We start from the raw sequence: 18,356 nt of genomic DNA, 5'->3' as shown, positions 1-18,356 counted from the left end.
CGCGAGGAGTTATATTACATGTTGGTAACTTTTCAATTTAAATTAGAATATGTTTCAGAATAAGTAATTTTTAATATATAGAAATTATTAATTTTTAAAAAGATATAAAAAATATTTAAAAAAATTCTATCTTTTTAGTTCATTATTACTTGTCATTATTGCATTATTCATTATATGTATTTTTACACTTTCATGTGACTTTTTATTAGTTTACTATTTGATGAAATATCCTTTCTTAATATAAAAAGTATAATATATATTTTTCCTACTCCTGAAATTATAATTTATTCACTTTGATTTTAGTGCCAAAACATTCAGGCAATATTTAAATTTACGAATATTTTTTTTGAGTATTATTAAAATACTCTCATTTTACCTCTATAATATAGATATTTTATTTAAGATCTTATTTTGCTACTTTGAATTTTTTCAATTCTTAAAGTCATCAAATCTTTAATATCTTAAGTAAATTTATTTACTTTATTTTATATTTTAACTTACCCCAAAGTATAAATAGTCATAAGTTATCTCAATGTACGTCTTTCTATAACTTTATTCTTCTTTTTATATTATAATATTTTAATTAATATGTCACACCCATGTTTCTAGAGAATACAAAACAATAATTTATGAGTGTGTGTGTATATATATATATATATATATATATATATATATATAAAATTTAAATTTATCAATAATATTTTTAGATTTTATCCTAAAAGTGCCAAGTGACTTATTCTCAATGCTGTTTTAAATTTTTTCTATAGTTTTTATCATATAACATTATATCTTACTATTAAAAAGAGTATTATTGATCCTAAATTAGATACAAAAATATGAATTAATAATATTTTAAAAAACAAATTAAGCTATCAGAATCCAATAAATAGATTCTCATTTTAATATTATTTAAATACTCTCCTTTCATATAATATATATTATAACTCAGTAACCATTGATTTATGACCAAATAATTATAGAGGTAATATGAGAGTATTTTAAAAAAATTCAAAAATATTATTGATAAATTTAAATAATACCTGAATTTTTTACTTTTTGTAAAATCCATATTTTAAAAACTTTCAAAAATATTATTGATAAATAGGAGTAGAACAATCCATATTAATATTATACTTTTTGTATTTAATTATTTTAAGAAAGTAGTAATTTCTATATATACTTATTCTAAAACCAATGATCTATGACTAAATATTTATATCTTAGGTTTTATATTTTTTATGGAAAACACGCGCATGAATGGAGTTCTATTACGTGTTGATAACTTCCCAATTTAAAATAGAATAAGTTTCAAAATAAATAACTTCCAATATATAGAAATTATTACTTTCTTAAAAACATTAAATACGAAACGTATAATATAGATTTTTTCTACTCCTAAAAAGTTATATTTATTCACTTTGATTTTATTTTTATTTAAGATCTTATTTTGATGCTTGAAAGTTTTTTAATTTTCAAAAATCATCAAATATTTAATATCTTAGGTAAATTTTATTTTATATTTTAACTTATCCCAATATTTAAAAATTATTATTTCCTTAAAAAGAATATAGATATTTAAAATTTTGAATTTGAATTTGAATATAAAAATAATTAAATAACTTATTATTAACTGAACTTACTAATTTTGTCCTAAAACTACCACATGTCTCTATAAACGTGTCTCGTACGTTATTGCCCATGAATCATCACAAACAAATATTTAGGTAATTCTTGTAATTGTTATCATTTTCTTTTTCTCGAAATCAGTAAGTTATTTGTTAGGAAGAGCATTTATGTTTGCTGAAAAAGTTCATCCAAAAAAAGTTATGTAATTCTTGTAATTCTTCTCGTTTACTTGGAAAAATCAATCAATCATTTGTTAGAAAGAGCATAAATAGATTCTTCTCGCTCTTCAATTTAGCTAACTAACACCATTTATATTTTATCAACACTTGCTTTGTGTTATGACTTCTTGCTGCATGAAGGAAAAGATGTTTTTGGATTATCTACATGTTTTACTTAATTAATTGATCATCGCTCTTTTTTTTGTACTTTTTTCAAGTTTGAGTTTTGGTACGTTATTTTGATTATTATATTATTTTATCAATAAAACTAATCGATTTTCAACTGTCACGATCCCAATTTTCCTCTGTAGGATGTCGTGACGGCACCTAGTCTCTAAGACTAGATAAGCCTGACAAACATGCAGAATAATTGAAATAATAATTTAAAGTCTCAAAACTTCAACAACTATATAAAATAAAATCTACAACTCAACATGTACAACTCCCAAATCCCGGTGAAATATAAGTCACAAGTTCTAAGTAATAGTACTAAATAATCCTATACATCAATGTCTATAAAAGGAAATGAAATAAGGAAATCAAGGTAGAAGGGGACTCCGAAACCTGCGGACGCTGGCAAGTATACCATAAAATCTCCATGCTCGGACTCAAATCACTGATGCCTGGACTGGTAGGATATACCTGGATCTGCACAAAAAGATGTGCAAAAGCGTAGCATGAGTACACCACAATGGTACCCAGTAAGTGCTAAGCCTAACCTCGGTAGAATAGTGACGAGGTCAGATCAAGGCCCTACTGGAATAAATAAAAGACTGAACAAATATGAGGCAGTGTAATAATGATAGTAATGAAATTGAAACAACAAATAGCATATCAAAGTTAGCTACATGGAACTAAAGGAATTAGTGCAACACGGAGAAAATAATTAATAGTATGCTAAGAAAACAACAACCAAAGACAACTGCAAAGACGGAGAAATGCCAACAAGAGTCATTATCGAGGTACTGCCTCGTAGTCTCAAATCACAAGAATAAATCACAATCTTTCCTTATATCACTGCGGGAGCCTTTACATTTAGTTTTGAAAATTATTTTTTCGAAATAGCATCCCGAGTTTTAGCCCACCTTATCATACTGCATGACTTCTAGTAGTTCCCCTACTAGCCACGCGTATCAAGCCCACCTTATCTCACCGCATGCATTTCAACCCCCAAACCTTATACCACCGCATGCATATCAATATCACAACATATCACAAATCACACCTCAAGTGCCCAATATCGCAACTTGCCAGATAAACTAAACAATAATAGTATTTCACAGTAAAGAGCCCATGCCCCTACCACAATGTATACAAGAATCTCAATAATAACAATCGGAAAGGAACAACTCAACAGAACAGTATTTCACCTCAATACTTTGCCTCAATGTGAATCACAACCTTTATATCTGAATACCAATTTCAACAACCAGATATTCCACGATTTAACAACTTCAAGTAAAGAGGTTCAATGATCAAATAATGAATACAGAATAAAGAAAACAAGAACTTCAATTAAACATGTAGGGCAATTAGCATGTAAGAGAATAAGACAAGTAGACATGTGAAAATAGACTAGAAATGATGACTATAACATGTTAAGATAATTCAATTACGACATGAAAGGAATCTACATAGCTAAAACCGGTAATTTTCATATTTTGCCCATGTACACACTCGTCACCTTGCGTACACGGCTTTCACCTATCATAATTTTCACAACCAATCACAAATCTTAAGGGGTAATTTTCCCACACAAGGTTAGGCAAGTCACTTACCTCAAATCACACTAAATCCATCCACTAGTAGGCCTTTCCCTCGATTATCCAACTCCGAACGGCTCGAATCTAGCCAAAATAACTTCATACTATAAATATAAACTATAGGAAACTAATTCAAACAATAAAATTACGATCTTTGCAAAGAATTAAAAAGTCAACTCGGTCCAGCATCTCAGAACCCGACCAAAATTATAAAATCCGAACACCCATTCGATAATGAGTCCAACCATACAAGAATTACTCAAATCCAATCTCAAATCACCTTTAAAATCCTCTAATTTTAGCCTAAGAAATTTCTACCATTTCCCCCCAAATTTTCAACTCAAACCATTAATTAAATAATGACATTATCAATAGATTCATGTAAATTAACTAAAATCTAGTTAGGAATTCTTACCCCAATAATCTCTTTGAAAATCTCATGAAAATTCGCCTCACAGTGAGCTCTCTAAGTCCAAATTATGAAATAAGAGATAAAATCCTTGTTTTGAAATATAAGTCTACTGCCCAGTGATTCCTTCTTCACTAATGCGGAAAATGCCTCGCGTTTGCGAAGCACAAAAATGCTGCTACCCAAATTTCCTTGTACGCGAACACGAGAACCCACTCGCGAACGCGATGACCAAAGCTCCCAAGCTTCGCGATCGCGAAGCCTCACTCGCGAACGCATAGACCAACCGCGTAAGGTCCCCCCGGTTTGCCTTTCCTCTTCGCGAACGCGGCTCCCTGTCCGCGATCGCAGTGCACAAAATCTTGACCCTTCGCGAATGCATGGCCTTCTTGGGGAACGCGAAGGGTAAATCTTCAGCAATCCCTGAAGACTCTACGCGAATGCGGGAACACCTTCGCGAACGCGTAGAAGGAAACCAGACCTGTAGAAAACCAGAAACTTCAGCAATCCTTAAGTTTCTGAAATGCGCCGAACATGGTCTAAATTACACCCGAGGCCCCCGGGACCTCAACCAAACATACCAACAAGCCCTAAAATATCATACGAATACGATCGAAGCGTCAAATCACATCAAACAATACTAGAATCACGAATCACGCATTGATTCAATCCTAAGAAACTTATGAACTTTTGAATTCCAAAACTAATGTCGTTTCATACCAAAACAACTTCGATTGACTTCAATTTCGCATACAAGTCATAATTTACATTACAGACCTATTCCAACTTCCAGAATCAGATTCCGACCCCGATATCCATAAAGTCAACTCCTAGTCAAACTTTCCAACCTTCCAAACCTTTAACTTTCCAACTTTTTCCAATTCTCACCGAAACGACTTACGAACCTCCAAATCAATATCTGGATACGCTCCTAAGTCCGAAATCACCATAAGGAATTATTGAAACCGTTAAAACTCCATTCTGAAGTCATCTACACAAAGTCAAACTATGGTCAACTCTTTCAACTTAAAGCTCTAACTTAGGGACTATGTGTCCCATTTCACTCTGAAACTCACCCAAGACCAAACTCAAACATCCCGGCAACTCACATAATCACAATGTAGCATAGAGGAGGTAATAAATAGGGGATCAGGGCTAAAACACTCAAAACGATCGGTCGGGTCGTTACATCCTCCCCCTCTTACAACAAACGTTTGTCCTCGAACAAGTATAGAGATATACCTAAAGTGGTAAAAAGATGAGGATAACGGCTGCGCATATCATGCTCGATCTCCCAAGTAGCCTCCTCGACTAGCTGACCCCTTCACTGAACCTTCACTGAAGTAATGTTCTTCGACCTCAACTTTTGGACCTACCTGTCCAAAATGGCCACCCGCTCTTCAACATAAGACAAATCCTTGCCCAACTGGACTGAGCTGAAATCCAACACATGAGACGAATCACCATGATACTTCCAGAGCATAGAAACATGGAATACAGAATGAACTGCAGCTAGACTAGGTGGCAGTGCAAGCTTGTAGGACACCTCTCCAATCCTCTCAAGAATCTCAAAAGGTCTGATATACCTAGGGCTCAACCTGCCCTTCTTCCCGAACCTCATAACACCCTTCATAGGAGAAACCCGGAGCAAGACCCGCTCCCCAATCATGAATGCAACGTCGCGAACCTTCCGATCAGCATTACTTTTCTGTCTAGATTGGGTTGTAAAAACTCGATCTTAAATCAATTTAAACTTTTCCAAAGCATCCTAAACCAAGTCTGTACCCAATAGCCTAGCCTCACCCGGCTCAAACCAACCCACCGGAGACCGACACCGCCTCCCATATGAAGCCTCATACAGAGCCATCTGAATGCTCGACTGGTAGTTGTTGTTGTAGGCAAACTCCATCACACACGCATGAAGCATATCCTCCAATATTTGAATAGTGCGCTCAGATTGTCCGTCCGTCTGAGGGTGAAATGTTATACTCAACTCAACCTGCGTGCCTAACTCACGTTGTACGGCCCTCCATAATTGCGATATAAACTACGTACCCCAGTCAGAGATGATGGATACCAGCACGCCATAAAGTCTGACAATCTTGCGAATATAAACCTGAGTCAGCTGCTCTGAAGAATAAGTAGTCACTATTGGAATAAAATGAGTCGAGTTGGTCAATCACAATCACCCAAACCGCATCGAACTTACTCTGAGTCCGTGGGAGCCCAACAACAAAATCCATAGTAACCCACTCCCATTTTCACTCTGGAATCTCTAGCCTCTGAAGCAATCCACCTGGCCGCTGATGCTCATAATTTACCTGCTGACAGTTTAGGCACCGAGCTACATACTTCACTATGTCCTTCTTTATTCTCCTCCACCAAATAGTGCTGCCTCAAGTCCTGATACATCTTGGCGGCACCCGGATGAATGGAATACCACGAACTGTGGGCCCCCTGAAGAATTAACTCATGCAAACCTTCCACATTGGGCACACATAGCCTGCCCTGCAACCGTAACACACTGTCATCCCCAATAGTGACCTCCTTGGCATCGCCGTGCTGAACTGTGTCCTTGATGACAAATAGATTGGGATCGTCATACTGACGCTCTCTGATACAATCATATAGAGAGGATCGAGAAACCACACAAGCCAAAACTCGACTCGGCTCCGAAACATCCAATCTAATAAACTGGTTGGCCAAGGCCTAAACATCCAATGCTAATGGCCTCTTTGCTGCCCGTAGATATGCTAAACTGCCCAAGCTCTCCTCCTTGCGACTCAAGGCATCGACCACTACATTGTCCTTTCTAGGATGATATAGAATAGTGATATCATAATACTTAAGCAACTATAACCACCTCCGCTGCCGCATGTTAAAAACCTTTTGTTTGAACAGATGCTGCAGACTTCGTTTGTCGGTATAGACCTCACAAGGGACACCATACAAATAGTGCCGCCATATCTTCAAGGCATGAATAATAGCTTCTAACTCGAGGTCGTAGACAGGATAGTTCTTCTCATGCACCTTCAGCTATCTAGACGTGTAGGCAATCACCCTATCGTCTTGCATCAACACCGCACTGAGACTAATACGCGGCACATCACAATACACAGTATAAGACCCCGAACCCGTAGGTAACACCAACACTGGGGTTGTAGTCAAAGTTGTCTTGAGCTTTTGGAAGCTCTCCTCACACTCCTCGGTCCACCTGAACGGAGCACCCTTCTAGGTCAATCTGGTCATGGTGCAGTAATAGATGAGAAACCCTATGCGAATTGACGGTAATACCCTACCAAACTAAGAAAACTCCGGATCTCAGTAGCTGCAGACGGTCTGGGCCAACTCTGCACTGCTTCAATCTTCTTCGGATCTACCTTAATCCCCTCACTCAGCACTACATTACCCAAAAATGCCACTAAATCGAGCCAGAATTCATACTTTGAAAATTTTGCATACAACTTCTTTTCTCTCAAGGTCTGAAACACGGTCCTCAGGTACTGCTCATGATCCTCCCGGCTCCGAGAGTATACCAAGATGTCGTCAATAAACACAATGGTGAATGAATTACGATAGGGCTGGAATACACTATTCATCAAATGCATGAATGCTGATGGGGCATTGGTCAGCCCAAATGACATCACAATAAACTCGTAATGACCATACCGAGTCGTGAAGGCAGTCGTCGGGATATCTGGCTCCCGAATCTTCAACTGATGATAGCCTGAACATAAGTCAATCTTGGAGAACACTCTGACACCTTGTAGCTGATCAAATATGTCATCAATGCATGACAATGGATAAATGTTCTTCACTGTAACCTTGTTCAACTGGCGATAATCAATACACGCATAGAACCATCCTTCTTCTTTACAAACAAGACCGAAGCACCTCAAGGTAATACACTGGGCCGAATGAAGCCCTTATCAAGTAACTTCTGTAACTGCTCTATAACACCTTCAACTCTGCTGGGGCCATATGATATGGTGGAATAGAAATGGGCTGAGTGCCTTGTAACAAATCAATACCAAAATCGATATCCCTATCGGGCGGCATGCCCGGAAGATCCGCCAAAAATATATCTAAATAATACCTCACTACCGGAACTGACTTAACGGTAGGAGTATCAACACTGACATCCCTCACATATGCTAGATACACATCACATCCCTTTTGAACCATCCGCTATGGCTTAAGGAAAGATACCACCATGCTAGGAATATAATCTAAAGTACCTATCCACTCTAACCGCGGCAAATATGGCATAGCCAACGTCACTGTCTTGGCGTGACAATCAAGGATATTATGATAGGGTGACAACCAGTCCATGCCCAAAATAACATCAAAATCTACCATAATGAGCAATAATAGATCGACTCTGCTCTCAAAACCACCAAGAACAACTAAACACGACTGATACACACGGTCAACAATAATGGAATCTCCCACAGGCGTGGACACATAGACAGGGAAACTCAAAAAATCACTGGATATACCCAAATACAGAGCAAAATAAGATGATACATAGGAATAAATGGAGCCTCGATCAAATAAGACTGATGCGTCTTTGTGACAAACCGGGACAATACCTGTGATAACTGAGTTGGATGCAACTGCCTCCGTCCTAGCAGGAAGAGCATAATATCTGGCCTGGCCTTCCCCTCTAAGGCGATCTCTACATGTCCGACCTCCACCACTGGCTGGCTGTGCAGGTGGAGTGGCAACTGGTGTGGTAACCATGACCTGAGAAGCCTGAGGGCCTTGTGGGAGGTTCACCCCTCTTGAGTCTAGGAAAATTCCTCACCATATGACGAGTGTCACCACACTCAAAATAAGCTCTCGGAGGACGTGGCTGCTGAGACTGAATCGAGCCTGGTTGGCTGGACTGACCGTTGAAAGCATCCCGTGCAGGAGGTGCACTAGATAATAGCGGTGCATAATGTGGAACCTAAGGCCTGGGAGTGGCTGGAATACCGCTGGAAGCTGGAAGTACTGAATGAACAGGGCGGCTCACATAGCCCTTACCATGATGGGCTGCAACTGGGGCACGGGCACCACTATATGTGCCAGAATCTCGAGGCCTCTTGGCATCCCTCTCCTCTCTCTTCCGGGCCCACATACCCTCCAATCTCCTAGTGATCTCCACTACCTGCTGGTATGGGATATCCATCTCCAAATCTCGGGCCATGTTGAATCTTATACTAGGGTTGAGCCCAATCGATAAATCGACGAACTCGTTCTCTGACAGTAGCAGCCAAGGGTGGTGCATGCCTGGACAGATCACTGAACTGAACTGCATACTCCGATACGGTCATAGAACCCTGGCGCAACTGCTCAAACTCTACACGCCATGCATCCCTAAGACTCTGGGGAACAAACTCCCTCATAAACATCTCTGAGAAACTGATCCCGGGTGAGTGAAGCTGCCTCGGCCAGACTACCCACTGATAAGCTGCTCCCTTAAGCTGGAACATAGTGAAAGCAACCCCACTCGACTCCATAATACCCATAGTACGAAGGATACTGTGGTATTCCTCAAGAAAACCTTGGGCATCCTCTGAAGCCAACCCGCTGAAAGTAGGAAGGTGGTACTTCTTGTACCTCTCAAGCCTGAGCTGCTCCCCCTCAGAAGCTGTTGCCTTAACCTAGGGCTGAACTGGGACAACCGGTTGCACTGGTATGACCTCTAGGACCTGGTCAACCTAGACCCTCTGCTCTAGGGTGCGGGAGGCAAAAGTCTTTGTTCCTCCCCCGGCCTGAGATATGGCAGGAGCAAGTGGAATCAACCGTGCCTGAGCCAAAGTGCCGAACATTCCCAGAAACTGGGCGAGAGTCTCCTGAAGTGCAGGGGTAGTGACAGGCGTCTCAGGTGCCTGCTCTCCAACTGGAGCTACTGGTGGCTCCTCTGTAGCAGCTCGGGCAGGTGCTCTGGCTGCACCACGTGCCCGTCCTCGGTCTCTGCTCCGACCCCGGCCTCTCGCAGCTCTAGTAGGGGGCCCGGGTGTCTAATCATCAGATCCAGCTGTGCGTGTCCTCACCATCTGTGGGATAATAGAAAGACAGAGATGAAGTTAGTATAATTAAAGTACAAACGAAATCACCTCAAAGCCTAAACGTAATACCAAACCAATTATTTACGAAATAATTTTAAGGAAATACAAAAACTAATATTATATGAACATATATTTTTGGTTTGATTTAGGAAAATTCTACTGCTTGAATGTCTCCCAGGCGGAGAAAGTTGGATCCAAGTGCAATTCACAAGAAGTTGAAAAGTTGATGCGAATGAGAATTTACAATTTTATCTAATTTGAAAAGCTCTAGTTGGTATTTGCTCATTGTCCAATGATTATCTAATAAAATCATATTTAAAATTGAATATGATCTTCAAAATATTCGCTAATTTTAAAATTATAATTGTTTCCAACATACGATAAATTTAATGAAATACTTTATTTTGTGAAGGATATAAAAGCTGATTAATATTTTGAAAATTTTTTTATTGATCAACATTTCAATTTGAAGTTTGTTGTATTATGTATATATTTACTCAATTATGTCATTTATTAGGTAATAATAATGCAAACTAATATGAAATTCACTGATAATGCAAAGAAGAAATCATTCCACTGTCAACATATATGACTTAAACATCAATTTATAAATATTAATAATACTAACTAATACGTGAAGTTCACAATGCAAAAAAAAAAAAAAAAAAAAATTCCTTTGCACTACCACAATATATGACTTAAATCCTATTCAAAACCTTTTAGGTAAAGAAAGACATTAATAAGTCCCATTTTTATGCCTTTATAGACCCTTTTTATTGCTATTTGTCTTTTTGGACTCGACTGCACTTGTAATTGGAGCCCGCTTGTATTAAGAAAATTATATTTTCTTAAACTATTTAGAACTAATAAGTTTTTAATACTTACCGTATTTTTTTTGTAGTAGTACTTTATGTTAGCCTCAATAGAAAAAAAGACTCGTAAAACTAATAAATTAAAGTCCTTTTTCCCGACAAATTAAAGTCACGTTCTTCATTTTTAATCCTTATGGGAGTCTATTTGAGTGGTTAAAAGATAGTAGTAAAAAAGTTTTCATGAATACAAAATTTAATTGAATTTGAAGTCCTAAATATTCAGAAAGTTATAAATATGATAATTTTATCCAACATATTTTAAAATAATTTTGGTCAATCAACATTATATTCACACACACACACACACATATATAGCGAGATAAGTTAGTTTTAATCTGAAATTTTCTACGTAAAAGTGAAATGAACCAAACAGAGAGAAAATTGATATACGTGATGTACACTCGTTTCTCACTATAGAGTAGAGTACTCGTTCATTGATTGATTGTTCGTTAGATATCGTTTATTATTACCTAAATTATTAAAAATAATACGTTGACAAGTGAGTTTCTTGATAAGTTTTTGTGTGGGTTAAGGTAAGAGAAGAGTAAAAGCAAGAAAAAAGAAAAAAAGTATGTGGAGAAATTAAGTGGGAGAAGCAAAATCAAAATCTTCCCCAATTTGAGGATGCAAATAAGCAACAACTAGTAGTAGAAATTAGAAAATAAGACCACGGACTGTACCAGAGCCACCAGAACCAGTAAAATAAATAAAAACAAAATAGTCATAAAAAACACAGCTACTACATTCCAAAACCTTAGCTCCCTTAAATTCACCAGGTTCACACCCTTTTACGTGTACAAGCCATCAACCACTTAACATTTCCATTCAATTAGAAAAAATCATAGAAGAAGCATAAGAAGCAAGATTCATATTCTGACACCCAATTCAAGAAAAATATCAATACAACTTGAAGAAAATCTCAAAGTTCTTCTTCTTCTTCTGGCAATTGCGTAGTCTTTGTTGAATCAGAAATAATGGGTCCAATGGTATTAGCCACTGGTCTGAGTGTATTGGCCGGTGCAGCTTTGGTGAAATTGATGGACGAGAAGACCATGATGGGTTCGGGTCAGTTCCCTCGTTGCTCCAGTTGTAATGGCACGGGTCGGGTTTCTTGCATGTGCTCTCGCTGGTCAGATGGTGATCTGGGTTGTCGGACCTGTGCCGGGTCGGGTCGAATGGCTTGCAGCAGTTGTGGAGGTTCAGGTACGGGTCGTCCAATTCCGGTCCAAATCTCCGTTCGTCCTCCCAACCGCTCAATTTAGAACCTCGGTTCGTTTTTAACTCTGTAACAGTCCCATGTATAATATCTTTGTAGTACTTATTTCAGATTCTTGAGGTTGGAAAAAGATACAAATTTTTATGTATTTGTATATGTTTGGTGGTACTTGAGAGTTAGCCTTACATGGGAATTACTTGTTCTATGCTGTAATTATTATTAAAGATTGACAAATTTATACCCATGAGATGGCTTTGAAGCTCATTGTTTATCTTGGTTCCTTTGTTTTCTTGTCAACTTTATACATTCCTGTTAATTTATCCCAGTAACAATAACAACAAACAACCCAACCCAGTAAAATCTCACTAATGGGGTCTGGGGAGGGTAGTGTGTACGCTGACCTTACCCCTACCCAAAGGAGTAGAGAGGCTGTTAATTTATCCCAGTATTAGCTAAAATTGAGATGTACATAAATTGAAATATATATGTGGTTAACAGTTCTAATTTCAGACCTTTGGAAAGGTGCAATCCTATAAGATATTTTTGTTTCTGATTCAAGTTATAAAACTCAAGTTTATGTTCCTAATAATAGAAACAATTAATTTGTCTGCGTACACTTGCTCTTCTCTTGTCTACTTAGTAAAAAAACACACGAAATCCTTGTATAAACTCTGTGTTGTACCATTATGTGTATCTTGGGCTAGCTCACCCTTATTCTTCTTTCCCTCCATTTTCTTAATGTTGAGAGTATGTGACACTTAATTATACTTGTTTATAATCATCAGTTTCTCAATCTCAATATACAATTCCAATCACATCAAGCTATTGAGTGAACTTTATACTTTATGTTGAGCTACTGCTATTGGCTACGTTTGGAATGGGTATAGATTTAAATATGTACTATTTTGTAGTGCGAGGTCTATGCTCTCCATTGTTAGTTTCTTCTTCAACAATCATCTATTTAACGATTTCAACATATATCCCTACCTTAGCTTCTCAGGTTGTTTAGAAATTTCTTTCATGTTTTTGGATGAGCAGACTGTCAAGGGAACCATTTCTTTAGATGGAAGCTTTGTTTTCAAAACTTTGTCACTTCAAGATTTCAGAAATTTGGAAGATGGGTTAAGTTCCATTAAATCTAATTTCTCACCTCACGTCTCTGAAATGATTGTTGAAACATCCTCCTTAGAGCATTACAAGGTACTGTAAAATTTTGTTTTCTGAGGGTTACGTTTTCCCCATACTTATTTTCCGTATATCCTCCTTAGTGCATTACAATTTACAACCATCTTTTTTTTTTGTTTGGCGTAAAAATCTCAATTCATGTAAAAGAAAATATTCAAATTCATTTTGGAATACTGTTTACCCTAAAAACGGATAACAATTGAATTTATACGCGATTTTAAGGAATTTATAACTTGGTACAAATTAAGAGAATATATTAATATTGAATTTGATGATACAAGAAATAAATACAAACTAAACGAATCGAATAGCCTTGGCCCTCGAGTTAGACCACCTTTGAACCAAGAGAAGTTTCAACTTGATATAAGAACAGAGTATTGCTTTCAACTTAAACAATAATGAAAGCTAGAAAAAGACAATGTATTGCTTTATGTTGCGTAAAAGTCCTCTGTTTACAAATGATCATACCCCCTTTATATAGTAGGGGAGTCTTACTCTTGATACAGTTCTAAATGAAGTAAGAATTTTCCTGATTGGCTAATTAATCGGCCTATCCTTGATACATGCCGAGATTTCCGCCATGATCTCCGCTCGATCGCGGATATTTCACCTTTCTGTTATCCGACTCAACAAGTTTCCCTCGATCTCGCCTGATCTCGACATTATTCGTTCCCAGGGTCTCGAGCTTGATGATATAATTTCACACCTCAGTTCGATATGACTCGAGGTCGGACCTTAATCTATCATATTCCAGTTTCGATTAGTCAAGCAAGGGGCTAGCCCGGTTTTGGCCGTATACAGATAGCACCCTCGTTTCTCGGAGAGAAAATTACGAGAAACGACATGAATTTTCGAATCCCGTCTCGATGGGCCATGACGTAAGCGATGAACCCGACTATGATGTAGGCGACAAATGGATATCGAAACGTCCCGTCGGTCCAATTATCAAGGCATTAAATGCCTGCCAGTCGCTGGTCGGCCACTACCGGTTCTGAACCGTCACCAGCAAGCTATAAGTATCCAAATTTTCTTCATTCAAACTTTACACTCAAAGCTCCTCCTATTCTTGTTTTTCCTTCAAAAATCCCTTTGCTTTGCAACTCTCGCACCCAAATTTCTTAAACTTTCATCAAATCGCATACCATCTTAATTCTCTTTCCTTCTGTTCTTCAATGGCGAAAACTTCTAAGACCGTACTGCAAAAGAAGGCCGCTTCTTCATAATGACCTGCCGGTGGTGGGGGTGCAGTGGAGCCTCACCCTGAGGAGTTCGTTCCGGCAGGAAGTCCCACTGTTACCGATTTTAAGGTTGAAAAGACCTCGGTATCTGGCCGATGTTAGCCGGTCTCGATATATATGCTCAATCACCGAGGATCTCCTCACCAAGGTTAAAGAGGACTGCAACTGGGTCAATAAGCATGTGGTGGTTCCTTCGCCTGAGGAATCGATCACTGCCCACGTGGAGGGTTTTCTAAGTATTTACACTTATCCCTTCACATTGGGTCCCTTAGACCCTATCATCATTGCCTTTTGCAAGAGGTACGATGTGACTCTTGGCCAGATCCACCCCTTCTTCTGGAGAATAGTGATTCTCCTCCGATTTTTTGCAAGAAAAATCGAGGGATGTCCCTTTACTCTCGACCACCTTATGTGCCTCTACAGTCCCCGACTCTATCGAGGGGGGTTGATCAAGCTTTCTCGCCGGGCCAGTAAGGCTCCGTTCTCAAGCATAGACAAAACTCGGGACCGAGGTTGGATGGGACGATTCGTTCGATAAAGACTTCGGACCTGATCCCTGCTGAAGACATGCCATTTTTCGAGAAATGGAACATGAAACGTAAGTAGTGTTTCGCTTCGAAGGTTCAATCCCATTGTCTTCCTTCTTATCTCTTTGTTCATTGATGTTTTTGGTGTCGCAGTTGTGGCCCAGATGCCGGACGCAGTTCCTGAACTTAAGGAATGAGTCGAGGGCCTTGTGTCACAGAGGCCGTATTTCGAGTGGGCTTGGATGGAATTATCGAAAGGTCGATGGGATGCCCGCAATCATGGTAAGAGCTTTTCCCTGATACATCTAATATCATTTCCTTTTATCATCGTTCCCTGATTTGTTATGTTTTTATTTCGCAGGTTTACCAAAGGACGTCGAGATGAGGCCTCCATCAGCTGATGATGATATACACGCCAATCCCCCTAATCCGAAACAGGTCAAAGAGAAGGGGAAAAGAAAAGCCCCGATTCCCTCAGACTCCGAAAAGAAGAGACCGAGGAAGCAGCTGGCGCATAAGTCCAAAACAGCTGGGGCCTGAGAACTCTCATCGGACTCACTCAATCGGTTGAGCGACGAGTCCAAGGAAGAAGAAGATTCTGAGCTGGTGGCCCGAGTAAGATGTGGCTCCGAGATGCCTCGAGCCATGGAGACCGTAGTAGAGACAATGGATGAAGTATCCGGGAGGGTCGAGACCGATTTGGCCCGAGCCAGTGAGGTCGAAAAAGAAAGTGTAACCGGTATGTCCCGGTCAGAAGATAACGTACCCAAAGAGTTTCCTGGGGTGATTGACATTTCTTGGTTGCCCTCATTTACGGATTCTATGATTAACGAGGCTCAGGCGTTGAAGGGTAAACTTGGCGAAGGGGCACAAGGAGCAGCCGATCCTTTCAATAACTTTTTTGATGGCCTCGACTCTACAGCTTCGGAAGGTGCTACCGGTTTGGGAGACTTATCGGTGCAGGTACTATCATCGGACGCTACTGGATCTTCATCGAGCCCAAAACTAGTGGATCGATTCCCTGCCCCAAGTGTTAACCCCGACCGCAGGCGATCGATAACCTTTTCTGTCCCCGAGGATGCCCAGGTTTTCTCTACCCCCGTAGGGATTGCTAGCTACCTCAGATGCTTGGTGACTGAGGAAGACCAAGCCGTGATGAATGCGGTGGAGGCGCCTTGCTTATTTAACGAGGCCCAACATGCTTTGAATCGGATAAGTTCGAGGTTCACTTCATTATTTATTTTAAACTTAAAGTTGTAAATAATTATAACATCTCTCTTCGGGCTTGCAGGCTTCGGTGTTGCATCATGAGGCTTTCTTCAGAATCCGGGAAGAACATGAGGCTGAGGTTCGGGAACTCACCGAGAAGGGGGATACTTACAAGCTTCTGAGTGAGAAGCTTCAGGCCGATTTAGAAGCGGCTCAGAGTGAGCATGTCGAGATGGCCGAGCAGGTATTTTGAGTGCTTCACGATAGTGAAGATGAATTCGAGATAGTAACTAACGATCCGATCCTGCAGGTCCGGCAGAGGCTCGAACAGATCGGGCAGCTCAAGACATAGGTAGATGTGATACAAGCTGAGGCTGAAGAATTCAAGAAGAATATGAACATCTTAGCCTCAAAAAAAGAAACTGTCCAAGCATAACTGGACTCGTCCGAGACCCAGCTCCTAGCTGCAAAAGAGAAGGCCTTGGTGCAGGTTAAGAAAATCGAGGAGCTTCAATCTCAATTGGACTTGGCTATTTTTGATAAGGCAAACTTGGCCAATGAACTCGAAGTGGCCAGATCTGAGGTGGCCGTGGCCAACACCAAAGCCGATGCTAAAGTGGCCCAGTTCAAGGTCGATGTCGAGGCCATCTAGGCGAAGGCCAAGAGTATGGTGGATCCTGCAAGATGGAAGGCTCGAAGAGAAGCCCTCGAGGGAATTCATGCTCAAAGCTTCGATATCCTGGCAAATTGAGAATGCCAAAGCAGAGAAAGCCAGGGTCCGGAAGCTAGCCTTTCTTGAGGAAGATTCCGAAAGCTTAAGCGAGTCCGAATACGGGGAAGATCCCGAGGATGGAGATTCTACCTCCGATGAAGACCAGGCCCCTTAGGCCTTTATATTTTTTGCTTTCTTTTGCATCTTTTTGAGGTCGTTTTGACCATTGTAATTTTTTGTACTAGGCCATTCCGGCCTTTGTAAAAAAGAATTATTATATATAAGGCTTTCTTCCCCTTTCGGCTCTCAAATATTTCCTTTGCTTTATCACTTATATTCACAAAAGGTCGGAATGCCTTAGCATAAACTAACTTAGGTTTTGTAAGTTCGGACAAACCCTGCCTTTACATTATTTTGTTTTGAGGCACCTCGGGGGTTCATTCTTACGGGGAACTTTCTCCAAAAGTAAGTAACTCAAATTATAGTTTGCCGAGGGTAGCCTTTAGAACCGATTGTGAAAATGTTTCTTTTTCGAAGGCCTAGTTTTTGTTACGGATTTCGGACGTCTCCGAGCCCTGTTAATTTGACCGTAGCCTTTTAGTTCGGGAGCTACCCATTGGGCTTATTTTTTCCCGAGTTATTTGGGCTTGCCCGAGATAACAGTCCCCGAGTGGGGTGGCCGTGGCCTTTAAAAATCGAGGAGTTTCCTAATAGGTCTTTTGCCCCCGAGGCCTAGTGGCTTGGGCCATTTGAGTTGGACGGCAGTCCCCGAGTGAGGGAGTGGTCGTTCGCATTCTGATTATGTGTTGCCCTTGGGCTCGTTATTTTCGAAAGTATGAAGCTCTTTAAGGGATATAAAGATGAAAAATTTAAAACATAAGATGATTGCAAGGAAAGTACTTCTCTTTATTCTCGATCAAAATAGTCATACTTGTGTACATGTTTTATGCCAGGGCTCGAGCAATTTACGTGGGCACGGTTCTTTTCGACCGTTTGGCCCTTACAATAAATCCTATCTATCGAGACCCTTCCTTTATGAAGTAGTTTCCTCGCTAGAGTTGATATTCAGAGATAATGCATTTTCGAAAGTAGCCCTCCAGTATTCAAAGTTGATTGCAAAGGAACCTCGGATATTGTTGAATTGATCTTCGGTGCCGATTCGTCGGGCTTGATTCTAAGTTAGCACGATTCATTGTTGTCTCGTTAAAAACCTCGCCGAAAAACCCATTTGGGACAAAACCGGTCTAAGGAAAAAAGAGTGCAACACGTACTTGCAGACCTAAAGACTTCATAGCGTTCGCCGAAAAATCCATTGTCGTTTCTTG

The 18,356-nt window shown here is 39.6% G+C and overlaps 2 protein-coding genes across 2 annotated transcripts; one reads left to right on the top strand and one right to left on the bottom strand.

Moving 5' to 3' along the window:
• Positions 1-9,220: 9,220 nt before the first annotated feature.
• LOC138902688 (uncharacterized) lies at positions 9,221-9,529 on the bottom strand. The gene has a single exon (XM_070190577.1). The coding sequence runs from the start codon at positions 9,527-9,529 to the stop codon at positions 9,221-9,223; it is 309 nt and encodes a 102-aa protein (XP_070046678.1).
• A 2,186-nt stretch (positions 9,530-11,715) lies between these two features.
• Positions 11,716-12,431, top strand: LOC104093993 (uncharacterized). The gene has a single exon (XM_009599830.4). The coding sequence runs from the start codon at positions 11,919-11,921 to the stop codon at positions 12,204-12,206; it is 288 nt and encodes a 95-aa protein (XP_009598125.1). The 5' UTR covers positions 11,716-11,918; the 3' UTR covers positions 12,207-12,431.
• Positions 12,432-18,356: the final 5,925 nt, after the last annotated feature.

This window comes from Nicotiana tomentosiformis, chromosome 12 (genome assembly GCF_000390325.3).
Source record: "Nicotiana tomentosiformis chromosome 12, ASM39032v3, whole genome shotgun sequence".
Taxonomy (NCBI): Eukaryota; Viridiplantae; Streptophyta; class Magnoliopsida; order Solanales; family Solanaceae; genus Nicotiana; species Nicotiana tomentosiformis.
Note: the sequence above shows the minus strand (reverse complement) of the source record. Positions and strands in the feature narration are given on the sequence as shown.

Coding starts and splice junctions, on each gene's coding strand:
- LOC138902688 (XM_070190577.1), bottom strand. CDS start 9,529: ATGGGTATTATGGAGTCGAGTGGGGTTGCTTTCACTATGTTCCAGCTT.
- LOC104093993 (XM_009599830.4), top strand. CDS start 11,919: ATGGGTCCAATGGTATTAGCCACTGGTCTGAGTGTATTGGCCGGTGCA.